General features: G+C 43.5%; 1 protein-coding gene across 1 annotated transcript; it reads right to left on the bottom strand.

Moving 5' to 3' along the window:
• Nucleotides 1–480: 480 nt before the first annotated feature.
• On the bottom strand, nt 481–15566 carry SRGN (serglycin; the record flags this gene model as incomplete). Its single annotated transcript, XM_080694815.1, has 3 exons — nt 481–739; nt 3747–3894; nt 15488–15566. 3 exons carry the CDS (start codon nt 15564–15566, stop codon nt 481–483), a joined length of 486 nt encoding a protein of 161 aa, XP_080550941.1.
• Nucleotides 15567–23526: the final 7960 nt, after the last annotated feature.

The following is a 23526-nucleotide window of genomic DNA, read 5'->3' as shown; positions in this document are numbered from 1 at the left end:
GCAATGGGGATTGAACCCAGGGACATACTACCTCCGAGTTACACTCCCAATTTTATTTTATTTTTATTTTGAAACAGGGTCTCACTAGGCTAATGAAAGTCTCACTATTTCCGGAGGCTATCCTCAGACCTGCAATCGTCCTGTCTCAGCCTCCCAAGCACTGGGATTACAAGCATGTGGCACCACGCCTGGCTTATTCTTTAATTTTATAGACATGAAAGTCTAGTTAATTTAATAATGAAATTAGCTAAATGAGGTACCAAATAACGCAAGTACTTTACAGAACAGTAGAGTAGATGATAACAACAAAACATAATCCTTTAGGAAATCATAGGAAGAAGAGGTAATAAAGACTTAAGATTCTTTTTCACGTGTTTTAAAATTTCTATGAAATTCTTTGTCCCAAGACTAATCATTTAACCATGATACACAAAATATACTGAATACATTTCCTGGCATGAAGGTGGGGAAATTCTCATTTTATATAAGAAAATTCTCTTCTTCTAAGGCTTCTTGACTAAAGGCTTGGTTGTCAGAGAGCAGATTCCTCTCAAAAGACCTAATGTTGTAATAGAAAGCATCATTGTTGTCGACTGGCTGGTAATCCTGTTCCATTTCAGTTAGGGAGCTACTTCCAGAGCCGCTTCCAGATCCTGATCCAGAGCCAGAGCCGGAGCCTGATCCAGAATAGTCCTCAGAAAGAGGGAAGGCATCATTCAGATTCTGGAGTTTTGTCATTCTGAAGGATGAAAGGAAAAAAAAAAACTTAGTAAAGTTCAATCCATAAGTAATATAATTTGCTAAAATAAGCCAAGCTTGGTGGCTCACGCTTGTAATCCCAGCATTTGGGAGGCTGAGACCAGAGGATTGCGGTTTGCGGACAGGCTCAGCTACTTAGTGAGGCTCCTTGTGACTCAGTGAGACCCTGTTTCAAAATAAAGAATAAAAAAGCCAGGCGTGGTGGCGTATGCTTGTAATCCTGGCACTTGGGAAGCAGAGACAGGAGGATCGAGCAGTTTCGAAGCCAGCCGCACTGGCTTAAGAGACCCTGTTTCCAAATAAAGTATAAAATAGGTCTGGTAGTGGTCCCCGGAGGTAGAAGGTTTTCCAGGAACCCAGTACCACCACCCCCCAAAAAATAATAATAAATAAATTAAAAATTAAAAATAAAGAGTAAAAGATAGGGCAGGGGGTGTAGCTCGGAGGTCGAATGCCCCTGGGTTCCATCCCCAGACCCGCAAAAGAAAAAGAAAAATTGTTAAGATAAAGAAATAAACCTGGGTGCGGTGGTGCACACCTGTAATCCCAGTACTTGGGAGGCTGAGACAAGAGGATTAGACAGCAGGTTCAAGGACAGCCTCACAGCCTCAGAAATTTAGTGAGGCTGTCAGCAACCTAATGAAATCCTGTTACAAAAATTTAAAAAAAATGCCGGGCGTGGTGGCGCACACTTGTAATCCCCACGCTTGGGAGGCTGAGACAGGAGGATTGCTCAGGTTCGAAGCCAGCCTCAGCTACTGAGTGAGGCTCTCAGCAACTTAGTGAGACCCTGTTTCCAAATAAAATATAAAATAGGTCTGGGAGTATAGCCCGGAGGTAGAAAGCCCCTGGGTTCTATCCCCAGTACCACCATAAATAAGTAAATAAAATAAAATAAAATAAAATAAAATAAAATAAAAATGTCTGGGGCTCAGATGTAGAGTGTCTCTAAGTTCAATCCCATTAACACACACGCACGCACACACACGTGCACACACACACACACACACACATGGAGGGGACTGCTTCTATAAGTATACAAGTGCTGGAGAAGTGGAGCCAAATAGATGGAAGTGTGGTAGCCCAGAGATTAGTAACAGCAAGAACATACTCCCTCCCTGGCTCGGGGACCGTGAAGGACATGCTATCTCCTGAGCCAGGGGCTAGAGGCAGCCATGAGAGCTAGCTATGGGGGACGCCGCCATGCCAGTAGTACCACCCAAGGGCTCTTCGGCCCCAGCGCTCCAGTCTCCCTTTTATGTCTCCCATTGGCTGAAGTCAGCCAGCAACCCGAGCCTGAGACACAGAGCACAAGAGTCAGCCCTTTCCTGCCCACACCCAGAGCAGGACCAGGAGGACAAGGGATGGAGCAGAAGGCGAAGGGCCCAGAACAGTCACAGAAGCAGGAACCACTCATCCACAGGGAGGGCAGAGCGTCAGAGTGGAGCAAAGTTACTAAGACTGCAGAGGTGTTAGGAGAGAAGAAACCATGTGCAAGAGTTGTTTCGGAGCTGGGTGCTGCGGCGCATGCCTGTAATTCTAGCTACTTGTGAGACTGAGGCAGAAGGATCACAGGTTCAAGGCCAGCCTCAGCAACTTAATGAGGCCCTGTTTCAAAATAAAAAAATAAGAAGATGCTGAGGGCGTAGATCTGGGTAGAATGTCCCTGGGTTCAATCTCCAGTAAATAAATAAGTGAATAATTTTATTTTTATTTTTATTAAAATAAAAAGGGCTGGGCATGTATCTCTTAGTGCTAAGAACTTGCCTAGCATATGCATATAGGCATGGCTTTTGGTTCAGTCTCCAGTATCCAAATCTAACTTACATATAATATGTGGCTTTCTGTATGTGGCTTCTTTCCCTCTGCTTAATGTTTTTAAGTTTTACCTATGTTGTAGCATTCATCACTCCTCCTTTCTTTCTCTCTTTCTTTCTTTCTTTCTTTTTCTTTCTTTCTCTTTCTTTCTTTCTCTTTGGTTCTGCAGATTGAACCCAGAGGCACTCTACCTTTGAGCTATAACCCCATCCCTTTTTTTTTTTTTTTGCTTTACTAGGGATGGAATCCAGGGACATTCTACCTCCAAGCTACACCCCCAGCCATATTTTTTATTCTTTTATTTTGAAACAGGGTCTTACTGAGTTATAAAGGGTTTCACTAAGTAGCCGAGGCTGTCTGCGAAACACAATCCTTTGGTATAATCCCTGGGATTATAAACGTGCACCACCATGCTCGGCTAAACCCATCCCTTTTTATTCTTTATTTTGAAACAGAGTCTCACTAAGTTGCTGAGGCTAGCCTCAAACCTGCAATTTTCCTGTCTCGATCTCCCAAATACTGGGATTATAGGTGTGTACCACCATCTCTGGCTAGTATTTCATTCTTTTTTTTTTTTTGCATTATTGGGGATGGATCCCAGGGGCATTCTACCTCTGAGCTATACCCCCAACCCTAGTTTTTATTTATTTTGAAACAGGGTCTCATTGAGTTGCAAAGAGCCTCACTAACTAGCTGAGGCTGGCCAGAACCCAGATCCTCTAATTCAGCCTGCTAAATGTTGGGATTACAAGCAAGCGCCACCACGCCCGGCTTAATGTTTCATTCTTTAATGGCTAAATGATAGCCTATCATATCACTATACCATGTTTTGTTTGTTTGAATACTTGACAGACTATTAGATTTTAATATATAATATACTGTGTACATAAATAAAACGGTCTTCCGTCATGTTCAGCATATGTTGGTAAACAGGACTCCATGCTTGTCTCTTCCAACCACAAAAGACCTTTCAAAGACGTGGCTGGATGGTGTGTGCTTGTTCATCCCTCACACCAGCCTATGGCGTACCGTTTTACCATGTACCGAGCAGTAAAAACCAAACTACCAAGCAGGAGCTCGAAGGAAACGCACTGGATGGTCCTCCCGCCTTCGTGCCAGGGCTTCAGAGCTGTGAAATTAGAACCACTTGAAAATCAAAGTCTACTTACGAAAAAGGGTCCCTTTTTGCAGGGAAGATCCTGTTAGATTCACCCGGAGGGAGGTCGAACAGTGGTCCCTTTTCATCGATGCAGTTTGCAGAATTACTGTCAGGGCTGCAGCGCACCCACTGGTACCTGGCTCTTCGCATAGGATAACCTGCCCAAACAAGGAACCCAAGTGGGTGAATAAGTATCTCTCATATAGCCTCCAATTACTGTGTCCCTAAAGAAATTTTTTTGGGAGGAGTACTGGGAATTAAACTCAGGGACATTCTATCTCCAAGCTACATCCCTGGCTCTGTTTGTTTGTTTGTTTGTTTATTGTTTGTTTTAAAACAGGTTGCTGAGAGTCTCATTAAGTTGCTGAGGCTGTCCTTGAACCTACCATCTTCTTGTCTGTCTCCCAAGTATTGGGATTACAGGCACGTGCCACCATTCTCAGCTCCTAAGAATTTCTTTTTTCCAGTACTGGGAATTGAACCCAGGCCTAGTTACACACACACACACACACACGTGTGTGTGTGTGTGTGTGTGTGTGTGTGTGTGTGTGTATTCTTTATTTTGAAACAGAATCTCACCAAGTTGCAGAGGGCCTCATTAAGTAGCTGAAGCTGGTCACGAACCTGCTCCTCCCAAGTACTGGTATTACAAGCATGTGCCACCACCATGCTTGGCTTTAGAAATTTTTAATGATTAATTTAGTAAAAGGTGAAGCATGGATGGTTTTATGTCCATTACTGTAATAGTAGCACCCACTTTGCATCAGCCTTTTATATATATTTTCCTCTCAGCATGGTGATAAAATAGCAGAGTCTAAGATTAGAAGAGGCTCTAGAAAGCCAGGTGTGGTGGCTCATGCTTGTAATCCCAGCACTTGGGAGGCTGAGACAGGAGGATTGAGATTCAAGGACAGCCTCGGCCACTACTTAGTAATGCCCTTTGCAACTCAGTGAGACCGTTTCAAAATCAAGAATGAAAAATAGGGCTGGGGATGTAGCTCAGAGGTAGAATGCCTCTTGGTTCCATCCCCAGTACCGCAAAATGAATGAATGAATGAATGAATGAATGAATGAATGAATGAATGAAATGAGGCTCTGGAGTCAGCTGGGGTGAAGTCCCAGTTCTATTACTGACTAGGTATGAAACCTTAACTTCCTTGAATCTCCACTGCAAAATGTAGGCTTAACTGTATCATTAGCTTGTCACAGAAATTAGATAGGAAAAATTTCATGTGAAGACTTTAACAAGCTGGGTGTGGAGGGGCGTGCCTGCAATCCCAGTGCCTGGGAGGCTGGACAGGAGGAGCACAGATTCGAGGCCAGTCTCAGAGAGAGCCTCAACAATTTTGAGAGATCATGTTTGTTTCAAAATAAAAAAATAAAATGCTAGACATTTTAGCACATACCTGTAGTCCTAGTACTTGGGAAGCTGAGACAGAAGGATCGCAGTTTCAAGGTCAGTCTTACCAACTTAGCAAGGCCCTTAAAAACTTAATGAGACCCTGTTTCATAATAAAAAAAAAAATAAAATAGGGCTGGGGATGTAGCTTGGAAGCAGGAGGCCCCGGGGTCAACGCTCATTCTCTTCTCTTTTTTTTTTTTTTTTTTTTTTTTGGTGGTACTGGGGGTGGAACCCAGAGGCTTTCTACCTCCGTGCTAAACTCCCAGACCTTTTTTCTATTTTATTTGGAAACAGGGTCTCACTAAGTTGCTGAGAGCCTCACTAAGTAGCTGAGGCTGGCTTCGAACCTGCGCGATCCTCCTGTCTCCGCCTCCCAAGCACGGGGATTACAAGCGTGCGCCACCACGCCCGGCTCATTCTCTTCTCTTTGCACCAAGATTGCACAAGAACAAGGCTCCTCTCTTGCTGCTTCTTTGGAATTTAAATCCCACAGAAAAGTCTCCAAATCTAGTACTCTGAGATTATATAGAAGACCTGTTATTCGTTCATGAAATACATTTCTCATTGCTCTGTTTGGCAAGGACAGAGGCCTGGGAGTGGGAAACTCAGTACCACCCTTCAAATGGCTGCCCCTCCCCACCCCAAGCACAGATGTAATCAAACAGGTGCCACAAGCACTACCAACGGCCCAGCAAGAAGGAGCATGCGCACAATCCTCGCAAAGCAGGAGAACCCAGGACTCATGAAAGGACAGTAACCAAAGGCCAAGAAAAGACTGCGCAGCAGCATAGAAGACCCTAGCTTATAACTGAGTTTGAGAGTGGGAAGATGCAATGCCCCAGGTCCCATCCCCAGCACCCTCAACTCTAAGTATAAAAAAATCAGAAAATCTCTTTTTTGGGGGGAGGTACTAGGGATTGAAAAAACTCAGACTACCTCTTTTTTGGGGGAGGAGGGATTTACTGGGAATTGAACCCAGGCTCATTCTACCTCTGAACTATACTCTTAGACTATTTTATTTTTATTTTGAAATGGGGTCTCATAAGTTGCTGAGCCTGGCTTCAGACCTGCAATCTTCCTGTCTCAGCCTCCTAATCCCTGGGATTATGAGCATGGGCCACTATGCCTGGCTCAGAATATCACTTTGTATGTATATTAGATTTAACAACATAAAATATTGGGGGAAATGGAAGAAAATACACAAAAGTGACTGTAGTGGTAGAATCTGTGGCAATGTTTAAATTTGTTTCTAAAATGTTATAATAAACAATATTCCTCTAAAAATATAAGCACTTAAAAGACTAATGTGAGCTGGGTGTGGCAGCATAGACTTGTAATCCCAGTATTTGGGAGGCTGAGATAGGAAGATCACAGGTTTACGGCCAGCCTCTGCAACTTAATAAGACCCTGTTTCAAAGCCGGGTGTGGTGGCGCACGCTTGTAATCCCAGCATTTGGGAGGTTGAGACAGGAGGATTGTGCAGGTTCGAAATCAGCCTCAGCTACTTAGTGACGCCCTTTGCAACTCAGTGAGACCCTGTTTCAAAATAAAGACTAAAAAATAGGGCTTGGGGTATTGCTTAGAGGTAGAACGCCCCTGGGTTCTATCCCCAGTACCACACACACACGCACACAAAAAAAAGACCCTATTTCAAAGTACAGAATCAAAAATAGGTCTGGGGTGGAGCTCAGAGGTAGAATGCCCTGAGTTCAATCCCCAGGACCACAAAAATATAAATAAATAAATAAATAACCAATGTGAAAAGAAAACAAATATTCTACCTTTAGCTGGCCATTTTTTGTACTTTTCTTCTCTTCTTTGGGACTATTCTTCTATCACGATCTTCCCTACGGTTCCTGAGTATAACTTGTAATGTCTGACATGGGAATTAGCTGTTCAAAATGAGTTAGCTCTGGGGATAAGGGTGGACAAGATGGTATCATCAGGTCTGACCCTTTGGCTACGTGACCTTGGCCAGTTTACTTAACCTCTCTGTACCTCAACTTCCTCAACTGTAGGATAGAAACTAAAATTGCTATAATGATGATATATAAATGTTAGTGGGGTTTTTTGGTACTGGGGATGGAACCCAGGAGCATTCTATCTTCGAGCTACACCCCCAGCCCTATTTTTTATTCCTTATTTTGTAACAGGGTCTAACTAAGTTGCAGACGTCCTCACTAAGTAGCTGAGGCTGTCCAGGAGCCGTGATCCTCCTATCTCAGCCTCCCAAGTCCTAGGATTACAAGCGTGCGCCACCACGCCTGGTCAAATGTTGGGTTCTTTGAAATGGTGCCTAGCACCATGGTCAGAGCTCTTTAAATGCCAGTAACAATGACCTATATCTAAGAGCTTGTAAAGAGACCAGAATTCAAAATAAATATATTTCCCATTCTACCACTTCGTACTTCCCTGATTTTCAAGTTATCATCTTTAAAATGTTATTAATATCAACGAGCTCCTGTTTAAATGAGATGAAAGTACGTGAAGCATCTAACACGAGGCTTTGAGCGTGGCAAGTATTTGAGACATTTTAGGCTTCCTTGTCTGACCTCTGAGACAGCATTAGCCTGGCATCTGATTACTGCGTGGGAGCCTCCTGCAGGGGAAGGAGAAGCCAACATCTGCTCCAGCAGAGGGCGATGTCTTCACAACTTTGGTCCAGACCTGTGCTGGCCAATGGGAACAGGCAGCGGACTACATACACAGTTTGAAATGTTTTCACCGCCTTTCTTTGTATTTTGTTTTTCTTTGTTTATTTGTTTTGTTTTGTTTTGTTTTTGTGGTGCTGGAAATCGAACCCAGGTGCATTCTAATTCCAAGCTACAACCCTAGTCCTATTTTTTATTCTTTATTTTGAAACAGGTTCTAACTAAGTTGCTGAGAGCCTCAGGAAATTGCTGAGGCTGCTGGACTTGGTGGCGCATGCTTGTAATCCCCACGCTTGGGAGGCTGAGACAGGAGGATCGCGCAGGTTCGAAGCCAGCCTCAGCTACTGAGTGAAGCTCTCAGCAACTTAGTGAAACCCTGTTTCCAAATAAAGTATAAAATAGGTCTGAGAGTATAGCCCAGAGGTAGAAAGCCTCTGGGTTCCACCCCCCAGTACTACCAAAAAAAAAAAAAAAAAAAAATTGCTGAGGCTGTCAGTGAACCTTCTATCCTCTGGTCTCAGCCTCCCAAACACTGGGATTGTAAATATGTGCCACCATGCCCATTTTAAATGCAATTGGGTTTTTGTTTGTTTGTTTTGTTGTTGTTGTTGTTGTTTGGGTACTGGGATTGAACCCAGGAACATTCTACCTCGGAGCTTTATCCCCAGCCATTTTATTCTTTATTTTGAAACAGGGTCTCTAAGGTGTTGAGAGCCTCAGTTAGTAGCTGAGGCTGGGTTCAAACCTGTTCAATCCTCCTGTCTCAGCCTCTCAAGTGTGGGATTACAAGTGTGTACCACCACACCCAGTGAAACCTCACTTTTAAAAGTTAGGTCCTCTGCAAATTAGTTTCAAAATAAAGAATTAAAAAATAGGACTGGGGGCGTAGCTGAGAGGTAGAATGCCCCTGGGCACTGAAAAAATAAAAAGTAAAAAATTTAAAAAAGAATCTAGAAGTGGTGGCTTTCTTATCATTTCAGTACTTGGGAAGCTGAGACAGGAAAATCACAGGTTTGAAGACAGCCTCAGCAATTTAGAGAGATTCTCAGCAACCTAGCGAGATCCTGTCTCAAAACAAAAACTAAAAAAAAGGAATGTAGCTCAGAAGTAGAATGCCCCTGGATCCAATCCCCAGTACTATTAAAAAGAGAGAGAGAGAAGAAAGAAAGAATGAATGACAGAGAAAGAAAGGAAGGAAGGAAGGAAGGAAGGAAGGAAGGAAGGAAGGAAGGAGAAGAAAAGAGCAAGTATACCAAAGCCAGAAACAGTTTCTTAAAAAGCCACTCTTATAGAAGATTTGCCGGCTAACTGTGTAGTAGATTCCAGAGGAAAGAGTGGTTTTTTAAGCCAGGCATGGTGGTGTACACTTGTAATCCCCACATTTGGGAAGCTGAGACAGGAGGATCACATAGGTTTGAAGCCAGCCTCAGCTACTTAGTGAGGCTCTCAGCAACTTAGTGAGACCCTGTTTCCAAATAAAGTATAAACTGTGTCTGGGAGTATAGCCCGGAAGCAGAAAAGCCCCACCAGGTAGAAAAGTTCCACCCTCAGTAACACACACACACACACACACACACACACACACACACACACACAGAGGGGTTTTTGTTTTGTTGTTATTGTTTTATGTTACCAGAGATTGAACCCTAGAGTGCTCTACCTCCAAGCTACACCTTCAGCCCTATTTTTTTTTTTAAACGGGGCCTCACTAAGTTACTGAAACTAGCCTCAAACGTGGGATCCCCCTGTCTCAGCCTCCTAAATCCTGGGATTACAGGCCTAGAGCCCCACACCCAGCTTTAAAAAGTGTTTTTTTAGAATACCTTTCTTCACTGTTCTTCATTGCCCCCCAACACTCACTCACTAGCTGCTTTACTAAAATACTCCGTATGAGTAAAAGTCACTCAGCAAACAACTTTCTCCAGTAGATTCTCTATATTTTCTGATATTAGACTATCACTTGTTTCCCCTAACAGTCGCAGTTTACCAATTTCCTATTCTTAATGGAAACTTTGGGCCGGTGTGTTAGAGAGACCGAAGCAGAAACTGCGGTGGCGGGTGAGAGGGGTGAACGCCTGAGTCATGTGAAACGGAAGCACCTACGCAGCCGCTTCAGTCTCTAGGCCGGAGTCACCTCCACCGGCCTAGCAAGTCCACAAGATGGACAAGCTGCTCCACTCTTGCATGGTTTTCAAACCATAAAAAGCTCCAAGCTTACTTTCAGTGTCTCCCTCAACTTAGTAGTGAACACCACAAAGAGGGCTATCATCCAAGGAAGATTTTTTTTGTTTTGTTTTAATTTTTTTTAATTTTTTTTTTGTGGTACTGGGGTTCCTGGAAACCCTTCTAACTCTGGGTTATACTCCCAGACCTATTTTTATATTTTTATTTGAAAACAGGGTCTCTTAAGCCCTCGCAGATGTCTTCGAACCGGCGCGATCCTCCTGTCTCAGCCTCCCAAGTGCAGGGATTACAATCGTGCACCACCACACCCGGCGATTTTTTTGTTTTAAATAAAGAAACTGTCTATTTTGAGTACTGGGGATTGATCCCAGAGATGTTCTACCATTGATCTACATTCCTAGCCCTGGTTTTTTTTTTATTTTGTTTTGTTTTGTTTTTTGTTTTTGGTACTAGGGATTGAACCCAGAGGCAGCATCCCTCCAAGCTATACCCCCAGCCCTAATTTATTATTGTTATTATTTATTTTTCTTGCGGGTCTGGGGATGGAACCCAGGGGCATTTGACCTCCCAGCTACATCCCCTGCCCTATTTTTTATTCTTTATTTTGAAACAGGGTCTCACTGAGTTGCAGAGGGCCTCACTAAGTAGCTGAGGCTGTCCGCGAACCGCGATCCTCCGGTCTCAGCCTCCCGAATGCAAATGCTGGGATTACAAGCGTGCGCCACCACGCCCGGCTCCCAGCCCTATTTTACGTCTTATTTGGAAACCAGGATGCTGAAAATCTCACCAAGTTGCCGAGGCCTCTCAAGTACTGAGATTGCAAGTGTGAGCCGCCACTCCCGGCTCCCCTGCCCGATTTTATTTTTTGTTTTTTGTTGTTAAGTTGGCAGGGACCTTGCTAAACTGCTGAGGCTGGCCTCCAACCTGCAATCCCCCCATCTCAGCCTCCAAGTGCTGGGCTCACAGGCATATGCCACCCAATCCAGTTTAGGAAGTTAATCTGACCTTGAAATTGGATGACTCGTTCTGTCACAAGTTAGTTATCGGGGACCTTGGGTGAAACTCACACCTTAGTTGCAAGAGGTTACTCTAAAGAGCAAATGAGAATGCGGATGCCAGATCTGTTTTTTCTTCTGTCACCTGGTGCTAATTCCTCCACGCGAGGCTGTGATGAACATTCCCGCAGAATGGATGTGAAGTCACTTTACACACACATAGCCACACATAAGGTTGAAATCAACATCAACATTACTGTGATCTAGGAGACAATATGACGTGTACACATGGGCAGCCCTGTCCCCTGGGCCACACCTGCTCATAGATTTTCCACTTTTTCTCTTTCTAGGCATCTTTGGAAAAGAGGCTATAACACAGAGAAGGATTCCTAGTCCTAGCCTCCTCAGGAAGGGGATATTCTTTCATTTTGAAACAGGGTCACACCAAGTTGTAGAGGGCCTCACTAAGTTGCTGAGGCTGGCCTTGAACTTGTGATCCTCCTGTCTCAGCCTCCCAAGTACTAGGATTACAAGTGTGTACCACCACACCTGGCTAGGGAAACACTTGAATAATTTTTTTTTTTTTTTTTTTTTTTTTTTTTTTTTGGTGGCACTGGGTGTGGAAGCCAGAGGCTTTCTACCTCTGGACTATACTCCTTGAACTTTTTAATATTTTATTTGGAAACAGGGTCTCACTGAGTTGCCGAAAGCCTCACTAAGTAGCTGAGGCTGGCTTCGAACCCGTGTGATCCTCACTAAGTAGCTGAGGCTGGCTTCGAACCCGTGTGATCCTCCTGTCTCAGCCTCCCAACCGCAGGGATTACAAGCGTGAGCCACCATGCCCAGCTGAATAATTTTTTTTTAAGGATGGGGGAAGTCAGGTGCAGTGGTGCTCACCTTTAATCCCAGTACTCGGGCGGCTGAGACAGGAGGATCACAGGTTCGAGGCTAGCCTCAGCAACTTAGTGAGGCCCTCAGAAACTTAGTGAGACCCTGTCTCAAGATTTAAAAAGGGGAGAGGGTTAGGGGTGCAATTTGGAGGTAGAAGGCCCCTTGGTTCAATCTTCATTACCAAAAATATAAAATAGGGTGAAGCCAGATGCATACCGGTAAATCCAGTTCTTGGGAAGCTAAGAGAAGAGGGTTGCAAGTTAAAGGCCAGCCTATGTAATTTAGTAAGACCCTGTCTCAAAATAAAAGACACAGGACTAGGGGTGAGGTTCAGTGGTAGAACAGCCTTGGAATCAATAGCCAATACCACGATAAATAAATCAGAAAAAAATATAAGTACAAGGAAGAGGCATGGGGGTTAGCAGATGCTACAGAGCCAGGGCTGGCGCTGCGGGAGGGGAGAGGGGCCGAGCCGGCTCTACAGCAGCCTCGCTGGGTCACCCAGTGGACAAGGCCGCCGTTTCCCTCACGTTCCGATGTGAGCCTCAGCCCCGGAGCCCACTGCCAAGGGCCCTTGGGAAACACCCTCGTTTTTTAGTTCATTCATGTCTCTTTTTGTCCTTCTTTTTCTAATAAATAGCTAATTCTACCATTCAGTGACATAAATGCTAGTATTCTGAACAATTTTATGATTTCCCCCCATTTCCTTCTAATGAATACGTATAAAAGGAAAGGTATTGTTTTCCTTCTGGCCTCACCTGTTGAGTCAGGGCACAATGTGGCATCCTGGGAACTTAAAGCGGTCCATAGGTCTGGCAGGGATGCACCGCACCTGCCGCTCTGGGATCTGAATCACAACTGTGCACCTCACCGCGCTGCTTCTTGTCAGCACAAGCCCAGAAGGGAATCGTCACATCAGGCTGTGGGTTTCACGTAAAGCTTGTTCTCTACGGTTTTTGTACTGGGGATTGTACCCAGGAGCATTCTACCTGCGAGCAACACTTTCAACTCTATTTATTTGTTTGTTTGTTTGTTTGATTGATTGATTGTTTTTGTAGTACTACAGATTGAACCCAGAGACGTTCTATTTTGAGCTACATCCCCAGATCTTATTTATTTATTTAAGTTTTGGAGGGGTTTTTCCTCTGTGTGTGTGTGTGTGTGTGTGTATGTGGTACTGGGATGGTACCCAGGGGCATTCTACCTCCAAGTTACAACCCCAGCCCTATTATGTTGTTGTTGTTGTTGTTGTTGTTGTTGTTGTTGTTGTTATTATTATTATTATTATTATTATTATTATTATTAAACTGGGGATGGAACCGAGGAGCATTCTACCTCCAAGCTACACCCCAGCCTTATTTTTTATTCTTTATTTTTGAAACAGGGTTTCACTAACTTACGGAGGGTCTCACTAAGTAGCTGAGGCTGTCTGTGAATCACGATCCTCCGGTCTCAGCCTCCTGAATGCTGGGATTACAAGCGTGTGCCACCACGCCCGGCATATTTTTTATTTTTTATTTTGAAATAGAGTCTCACTGAGTTGCAGAGGGACTCACTAAGTAACTGAGGCTGTGAACCGTGATCCTCCTGCCTTAGCCTCCCAAATGCTGGGATTACAAGCGTGTGCCTCCACGCCCGGCAAGTTTTGGTTTTTTGAAACAGAGTCTCATTGGTTTGCTGAGAGTCTCATTAAGTTGCTGAGGTTGTTCTTGAACTTATGATCCTCCTGTCTCAGCCTCCCAAGTACCGGGATGTTAGGTGTGTGCCACCATGCCTGGCATATTTTTTATTTTGAAATGGTCTCACTACGTTGCTGAGGCCCTCGCTAGTTGTTCTCTTATGTTTTATACCTTAATAATAAATAAATTAATGGAAAAATTTTGGCACCATTAGTTGCTGTTTTTCCCCCAGTGTTAACATAACCAGGAGAAAATCATTTTATAAATTTCCAGTACATAAGGAATTTCTGTGAGATCATCTGTAAGATTTCAATTCCACCGGACGTGAGGACATGACAGCTAGATGTCACTTAGAAGAAGCAAATCCAGGACACATGAGTCACTGTGACTCGACATTTCCTTTACCATTTGAGGGAACCTAATGTTTCTCTACTACAAATTCTGTCATCTAGCTGGGTGTTGGCACATATTTATAATCCAAGTGCTGGGGAGGCTGGAACAGGAAGATCATAGGTTCATTGATGGCCAGCCTCAGCAATTTAGCGAGACCCTCTGCGACTTAGTGAGACCCTATTTCAAAATAAAGAATAAGAAATAGGCCTGGGGGTGTGGCTCAGGAAAGAAAAGAAACAAGTTCTGTAATCTATTTATCAGACCATGACCTTCTGCTTTATTTAGACATGATTCCTTATTTATCAAAGAAAAAATTATATTTTTCTTACAAACTGATCATTTTTATTTTCTTAGTCATTAAAGGTCTTAAGTTATTTCAGTCTGACTAAACAACACTAGATGATACAAAAAACTAAGAAGATTCTCCCAAATATGATACTTTTCTGAACTTTGGGCTTTTTTTAAAAAAATCTGAGGTCTGGGTATGGTGGCGCATGCTTGCAATTCCAGTACTTGGGGGACTGAGACAGAAGGATTATAAGTTCAAAGCCAGCCTCAGCTACTTAGTGAGGCCCTCTGCAACTTGTCCAGACCTCATTTCAAAATAAAAAAAAAAATAGGGTTAGAGGTATAGCTCAGAAGTAGAATGCCCCTAGATTCAACTTCCAGTACTGAAAAAAAATCTAAGAATGTTTGCATTAACTATATATAACAGTAATTCAATTTGCAGTGGAACCAAATAAAAAGAGAAAAAATTCACGCAGTTTAATTTATCCCAATTAAAAAAATAGCAGTGTTGAGATAAGAACACCACCACACTATATTCAAAATTAGTATTATTGTAGGTGTTGAGAATTAGGTAGATATTCTAGAACACTCCTAGATGCCATCTCCAGGCAGCAGATACAGGGGTCATCTTTCTTATTCCTTTCTTGAATTTTTTTTTTTTTTAGTTCAATCTAGAGATTGAACCCAGGAGCACCACCACACTCAACCCGTTCTGGAAGTGTGTGTGTGTGTGTGTGTGTGTGTGTGTGTGTGTGTGTATGTGTGTGTGTGTGTGTGTGTTACTAGAGATGGGACTCAAAGACATTCTACCTCCAGGATATACCCCCAGACCTATTTTACTTCTTATTTGGAAATAGGGTCTTGCTAAGTCGCTGAGAGCCTCACTAAATTGCTGAGGCTAGTTTCATACCTGCAATCCTCCTTTCTCAGCCTCCAAGGTACTGGGATTACAAGCTTGGGCCACCATGCCTGGTTCCTTTTTTAAATTTTTAAAGTTTACAAACTATACATTTTCATCCATAAATAAAACAGCATATAACAATCACTATAAGTTTGCAAGGTTGCATCTGCCTCGACATTTAATTTTTCTTGGTACCAAACTCAACTGAACTCACTGGTAAGAATTTAGCCACCCCAACTCATACTTCTCTGCCTCTTTTCCCACGATACGATGCATTCTGTACCTTTTATTAAACGAACAGATTCATTTGTGTGGGCTCTGGGACTTACAGAGAAGGTTCCAGGGGAACAAAGTTCCTGGGTCTTACCTTGAACTGGAGATTCCCAAACCAGGATGAGGGCGAGGGCCAGGACAAGCCCATTGCACCTGAGGACCTTCTGCATCATGGCCAGCTCCCTCCAGCACGCCAGCCTCTCGGTGAGGAAATGCAGCTCGGTGCTCTCTGGCCCTTTTAGAAAGGGTTCCAAAACCTCAAACCCTGCCCAGAACACACGTCACAATTTCCTGAACAAATAGAAAGAGATCCACATCAAAACCCAGAAAGGAAAAAAAAAGCAGCAAAAAATAACTATTCATACCCATTATGAAACTGCACTGGACTCTCCCAGGCCTGCTTCTTCACAAGATTGGTTGTTTGCCACTTGCCTACTAGAAAAAAAAATTTTTTTTTCCATCAAAACAGTAGAGCCACCACTCAGGACCATTTGTTTTTCTTTTCATCAGGTATCAATCTAAACACGAGATCGCTCTGCGATGAGTGGGCTGCACCGCTGAGGGGTTGGAGGGCGCCAGGCGCTGCCTTTCCAGCGCCAGCACCTTCCACGCACGGCGTCCTGAGCCTCCCTTTGCACCGGGAGTCGTGCATCTCGCTGCGCCTGGCTCAGCAAGTGCCATCTCCACCCTCAATTCTCATGCACCAGCATGAGCTGCCCAATTTCAGGGAAACAGTTTCTTCTTGGACTCAGTTTTTGCACTGGACTACTGGCCTTCCTTCTCCTTCACAAGTAGACAACAACTCTCGTTTTGGGTTACAAAAAAAAAAAAAAAAAAAAGCTTGGTAAAACAACCAAAAAGTTATTTTGCATTCCTCTGATCCTTTACCCTAACAATTTCTCATGATCTGGTTCCCTGCACACTTTTATCTTTTCTTCTGGTAAACAGTGTCCACTTGTTTTGGGGTCTTCTGGCCTTGAAAAGGCCAGAAATCGGGAAGGAGGGAAGGTTCTTCTCTCAGAGAGTTGCTAGATGTGAAAACGTGAACTACTGCCTACAGCATGGAAGGGAAGAGCATTTTTCCTGGTCCTGGGGGTGGCGTACAGATTTCTAGAAGACCGAGGCTCCATCTTACAGAGACACAATAAATACCACCATTTCTGACACTTCATTGCCCTGGGGCATATACTTTTTTCTTACTTCTTTTGAAGAGTCAACCATTCTCTATCTATTTCAACGCCCCTGGTCCCCGTAGCTCCCCCAGACACTTTAATGCACCCCACCCCCTCACTTTCCATTTCATGCTCACCCTTGCCCAACCTTTGACAGGAGGGAGGAGTTTCCCTTCCCTTGTTCTGAGTTTCCTGCTGATTCCTTACCATTTCCTGCTAAGGAACGGGCCTCAGAATTTAATCTCTGAATAGCTGGGGTGCAAAACAGAAAAAGTACGCATTTGACTTTCCTTAGGAGCTGTACAGAATCAGCCAGCTCTGCAACCAGCACTCCTCCGAGTGCAGTAACCAGCCCCTGCTGTGGAATATTGGCTCCCACGGTGAATATTGGTTTCAGTCTTGTCATTGGTCCTTTTTCATTTTAACCCCCAAATTGAAACCGTGGCACCAAAACAATAGTTCTGTCCATAGCTTCAATAAGTTTTCTGCAGAACTTTAGGGCTCATTAGAATTTGCGTGTGATGGTGCACACCTATAACTCCAGTAGATGGGAGGCTGAGACAGGAAGATCACAGGTTTGTGACCAGTCTCAGCAACTTAGCTAAACCCTGTTTCCAAACAAAAGACAAAAGATCTCTGGGTGTCTCTCAGATGTAGAACACCCTTGGATTCAATTCCCAATACTCAGGAAGGAATAAAAATAGTTTGTGCCTAATCATGGTAAATGGAGAGCTTTTCTTATTTGGAAACTTCATTTTTTCTTTTTCTGGTCATGGTGTTTTTTTGTTTTGTTTTGTTTTTGGCCTTCCTAAACCTCAACCTCCACAATAAGTATGTTTTCCGTATTTTCAAAAGACAATTCCATTTATTTATCAGGAAATCTGTTTTTCCAGTATTGGGATTCAAACCTAGATCTTCTCATGTAAGCTCTCTACCACCAAGCTACATAGCAGCCCCTTTTATTTTGAGACAGGTTCTTACTAAGTTGATCCTCCTGCCTCAGCCTCCTGAGTAGCTGGGCTTACAGTTGTGTGCTGCTATATCCAGCATTCATCATACAATCTTAAAGTACAACTTTGCCTGGGCGTGGTGGCACACACTTGTGATTGCAGTACTTGGGAGGCTGAGATGGGAGGATGTCAGGTTCTCAGGCTCGCAGCTAGTCTCAGAAGTTTAGCGAGTCTCTCAGCAACATAGTGAGACCCTGTATCAAAATTTAGAAATACAGCCGGGCATGGTGGCGCACGCTTGTAATCTCCGGGCTTGGGAGGCAGAGACGAGGATTGCACAGGTTCGAAGCCAGCCTTGCTGGCTTAAGAGACCCTTTTTCCAAATAAAAAATATAAAATAAGTCTGGGAGTGTAGCTAGAGGTAGAAGGGTTCCATCCCCAGTACCACCAAAAAAAAAAATTTTTTTTAAATACAATACAGCCGGGTGTGGTGGCGCACGCTTGTAATCCCCGCGCTTGGGAGGCTGAGACAGGAGGATCACACGGGTTCGAAGCCAGCCTCAGCTAGTTAGTGAGGCTCTCAGCAACCTAGTAAGACCCTGTTTCCAAATATAAAAAAGGTCTGGAGTATAGCCTGGAGGTAGAAAGCCTCTTGGTTCCACCCCCAGTACCACCAAAATAAATACAATACAATACAATACAATACAATACAGTACAATACAATACGGCTGGGCATGATGGCACACACTTGCACTTGTAATCCCAGTACTTAGGAAGCTGAGATAAGAGGATTGCATGTTCGAAGCCAGCCTTGGAAATTTAGGGAGGCCTCCACAACTTAGCGAGACCCTATTTCCAGATAAGAAATAAAATCCGACTGAGGGTCTATCACAGAAGTAGAATGCCTCTGGGTTCAATCCCTAGTGCCACACACACACAATAAAATAGGGCTGAAGGTGTAGCTTGGAGGTAGACGGCTTGTGGGTTCAATCCCCAGACTTGACTTCACAGGTAGCTAAGCTGCCTATAAAATGGGTACCTTTATTCCTTAACAAGTAACCTGTATTTGTTTGGGTAATGTGTCCACCCAGCGTTCATGTGTTAGAAACTTAAATCTCCATAGTGTTATGTTAATGGTATTTAGAGATGGATCCTTTGGGAGGTAATTAGGTAATAGTTTGAGGGGAAAGAGAGAGAGAGAGAGAGAGAGAGAGAGAGAGAGAGAGAGAGAGAGAGAGAGAGAGAGAGAAACTTCTCAGAGAGATGGCTCTAAGCCTCATTTCTATTTTAAATCTCCAAGTTAAAATTCCAGCACTTAGAAGCTTCTGGACTTTTTCTTGGTTCTTCATGTAGACTTAACTTTTTATGTCTTGACTCTGAACTGAGCACTGTACCCCCCAAAAAAACAAATAGCAAATTGATACTTTACTCAATCTATATATCTCTGAGAGCTTAAAGAATGACTTTTCAAAGTATGTTTTAAATTTTTTTATTTTTTCTTGGTACTGGGATTGAACCCAGTATTCTACCTTCAAGCAACACTCCCAGCCCTATTCTTTATTCTTTATTTTAGAACAAGGTCTCACTAAGTTGCATAGGCCTCACTAAGTAGCTGAGGCTGGCTTCCAACCTGCAAATCCTCCTGTCTCAGCTTCCCACATACTGGGATTACAGGCATACACCACCATAACCAGCAAGGTGTTTTATTTCTAGAACTGGAAGAGACACTAGAAATCTGTGTAGCTGGGCATGGTGGCGCACACCTGTAATCCCAGTACTTGGGTAGCTGGGTCAGGAGGCTTGCAGGTTCAAGGCCAGCCTCAGCAACTTAATGAGACCTTCAACAATTTAGCAAGATCCTGTTTCAAAATAAACAAAACGGGCTGGGGGGTATAGCTCACAGGTAGCATGTCCTTGGGCTCAATCTGCAGTATCAAGGAGGTGGGGTGGTGGGAAATACATAGACAGAAAAGAAAGAAATAAAATCTGGGTCATACACTCGGGTGAGAAGAATGCAGGCCCAGAAATGTTTTGTTACTGCCACTGGTCCTCAGCCAGGGATCGGCCAGACCTGGCCCAGAGCTAGGTCCTAATTTACATTCCTGACAGATGAGGATTGAAGGGCAAACCACAATAACACCTGTAAATGACCAAAAATCTTCCTTTTAGCCCTTACTAAACACTTCTGTTTAAAATTATAAAATGAGCCAGTTGCAGTGGCACAGGTCTGTATCCCTGTACTTGGGAGGCTGAGACAGAATGCCAGATTTGAGACCAGCCTCAGCTACTTAGCAAGACCCTCCGCAATCTAGTGAGGCCCTGTTTCAAAAAACATAAAAAATATAAAGGGCTAAGCCGGGCGTGGTGGCACAAGCTTGTAATCCCAGCATTTGGGAGGCTGAGACAGGAGGATTGTGGTCTGTGGACAGCCTCAGCTACTTAGTGAGGCCCTTTGCAACTCAGTGAGACCCAGTTTCAAAATAAAAAGTAGGGCTAGGGGTTTAGCTCGTAGGTAGAATGTCCCTGGCTTCCATCCCCAGTACCACAAAAAATAAAATAAAATAAATAAAAATAAAAAGGGCTTGAGTAGCTCAGAGGTAGAATACCCCTGGGTTCAATCTCTAGTATCAAAAATAAATAAGGAAGCTGCGTGTGGTGGCGCACGCTTGTAATACCAACATTTGGGAGGCTAAGACAGGTGAATAGAGGTTCAGACAGCCTCAGTTACTTAGTGAGGTCCTTTGCAACTCAGTGAGACCCTGCTTCAAAATAAAGAATAAAAATAGGACTGGGGGTATAGCTTGGAGGTAGAATGCCCCTGGGTCTCACCCCCAGTACGAAAGAAAGAAAGAAAGAAAGAAGAGAAAAGAAAAGAAAAGAAACGGCCTCACTAAATTGCTGAGGCTAGCCTCAAACTTATAGTCCTCCTGTCCCAGCTTCCCAAGTACTGTGATTACAGGTGTAAGCCACAACACCCAACTTTTTTTTTTTTTTTTTTTTTTTGTGGTACTGAGGGTGGAACCCAGGGTCTTTCTTACCTCCGGGCTATACTCCTATTTTGTACTTTATTTGGAAACAGGGTCTCACTAAGTTGCCGAGATCCTCACTAAGTAGCTGAGGCTGGCTTTGAACCTGTACAATCCTCCTGTCTCAGCCTCCCAAGCACTGGGATTTCAAGCGTGTGTGACACCACACCCGGCCTCCACATTCAGCTTCTTACTCATCAATTCTACAACCTCCAGACTCTAAATTCACTCTGGAGTAAGCAGGTCCCACACTCAGTGACAATATTTCCTAGGCTTCACAATCCAACCTCACTCCTACTTCCTTTTCCCCAGACAATCATTCCAAGTCCCACTCACTCTTGCTGTCGTAAGGTTACCAGTCACTAAGAGAGACGTTCTCAGCCCTTAGTTTATGACCACAGACCATCAGCCAGGTCTTCAGCAGCCCTTTCCTTTTCAATCCCCAGGGCTATCCACATTGACCAACGAAGTTGCGACACATTTATTGTTAGTTCTTACTTTTTGCCAAACTCTAGGCTTCTTCCATAGGGGTGTGTGTGTGTGTGTGTGTGTGTGTGTGTGTTGCTGGAAATAATCCAGGAGCATTCTTTTTTGTGTGTGTTTGTCGTACTAGGGGTGGAACCCAGGGGCTTTTCTACCTCCGGGCTATACTCTCAGACCTATTTTATACTTTATTTGGAAACAGGGTCTCACTAAGTTGCTGAGAGCTTCACTAAGTAGCTGGGGCTGGCTTTGAACTTGCGCGATCCTCCTTTCTCAGCCTCCCAAGCACGGGGATTACAAGCATGCCCCACCATGCCCGGCTGAATCCAGGGGCATTCTACCTCCGAGCTACACTCCAACCCTATATTTTATTCTTTACTTTGAAACAGGGTCTCACTAAGTAGCTGTGACTGGCTACAAACCTGTGATCCTCCTGTCTCAGCCTCCCAAGTACTGGGATTACAAGCATGTACCACCATGCCTGGCTGTCTTCTTTTTTTTTTTTTTAATCTTGGTTACAAACATAAAAAATGAACAAAACTAGTTAGTGAAATGATATATAGAAACTTTATGGTGTTGAGATGATAGAAGTTTTTCTCATGGTGAATTTAATTTTTTTTGGAGAAGGGTACTGGTATTAAGCATTCTGCCTCTGAGCTGTACACCCAGCCCTATTATTATTTATTTATCTATTTATTTATTTATTTTTGCAGTACTTGGTATAGAACCCAGGGGCATTCTACCTCTGAGCTACACCCCCCCCCTCTATTTTTTATTCTTTATTTGTGAAACAGGATCTCACTAAATTGTGGAGGGCCTCACTAAGTAGGCTGTCCACAAACTATGATCTTCTGGTCTTGACCTCCCAAATGCTGGGATTACAAGCATGCACCACCATGTCCAGCGTCACCCGGACTTTATTATTATTATTATTATTATTATTATTATTATTATTATTATTATTTGGAAACAAGGTCTCACTAGATTGATGAGAGTCTCACTACTTGCTGAGGCTGTCCTTGAACCTATGATCCTCCTGTCTCAGCCTCCCAAGCACTAGAATTAAAATCATGTGCCACCACACCTGGCTGAATTTAAACTTTTAATCCCCACAAAAAGATGAAAGCATATAACCACCCTCTATCCCAAAACACAGCATCTACTGTTGGAACCAGCTGCTCTTCTGACTTTAATGAAATGCTCTGGAATACTGGTGACTTTTATAGGATTATATCCCCAATAGACTAAGCTTCCAAATTATATTAATAGGCTTCTGCACATCCCCCAACACACTGAATGAATAAATAAATAGGTTCTTTATTGAAGCTGGGTGTGGTGGTGCATGCCTATAATCTCAGTACCTGGGATCTGAGACAGGAGGATCGCAGGTTTGAAGCCAGCTTCAGCAATTGTGAGACCCTGTTTGCAAATGAAAAATAAAATAGTGCTGGGGGTATAGCAAAGAGGTAGAATGCCCGTGGGTTAAATCCCTAGTACCAGGACAGGCGTGGTGGCGCACGCTTGTAATCCCAGCATTTGGGAGGCTGACACAAGAGGATTGTGGTTCCCGACCAGCCTCAGCTACTTAGTGAGGCCCTTTGCGACTCAGTGAGACCCTGTTTCAAAATAAAGCATAAAAATAGGGCTGGGAGTATAGCTCAGAGGTAGAATGCCCCTGGGTTCCATTCCCAGTACCACACACACACACACACAAAAAAAAAAAAAAACAGTAACACACACACACACACACACACACACACACACACACACACACACACTAAATCTGTTAACAGCCCAGGTGTGATGGCATAAAACTGTAATCCTAGTATTTGGGAGGCGATACAAAAGGACCACAAGTTCAAAGCTGGCCTCAGCAACTTAGTGAGGCTGTCAACAACTTAGTGACAACTTGTTTCCAAAATAAAATAGGGCTGGGTTTAACTTGTAGGTAGAATACCCCTGGTTCAATCCCCAGCACCGTAAAGAAAACAAATAAATAATTAGAAAGTGCTGGGTATAGGTGATCATGGTGGTGTACGTCTATAATCTCAGTACTTAGAAGGCTAAGACAGGAGGATCGTGGGTTCAGAGCCAGCTTCAGCAACTTAGTGAGGCTGGTTCCAAATAAAAAATAAAATTGGGCTGGGATGTAGCTTGGAGGTAGAATGCCCTTGGTTCAATTCCCAGCAGCAACAACACACACACACACACACACACACACACACACACACACACAACTAGAGATGTAGCTCTGGGCTAGAGCACCCCTGGTTTAATCCCCAGTACCAAAAAAATAAAGTCTCATTAATATTTTCTATTAATTATAGATTGAAGTACTATTTTGGATATACTGGGCTAACTATGTTTTAATTTTTGTATTTATTTCAGTTGATGTCAAAATATAATATTAACATAACATTAAAATTATAAAACATAAAAATGTACATTAAAGTTCATTTTACCTAGGTTTTCATCCCCTAGCCCTATTTTACTGTTTGTTTT

The sequence above is a fragment of the Muscardinus avellanarius genome (genome assembly GCF_963383645.1).
Source record: "Muscardinus avellanarius genome assembly, chromosome: 4".
NCBI classification, from domain to species: Eukaryota; Metazoa; Chordata; class Mammalia; order Rodentia; family Gliridae; genus Muscardinus; species Muscardinus avellanarius.
Note: the sequence above shows the minus strand (reverse complement) of the source record. Positions and strands in the feature narration are given on the sequence as shown.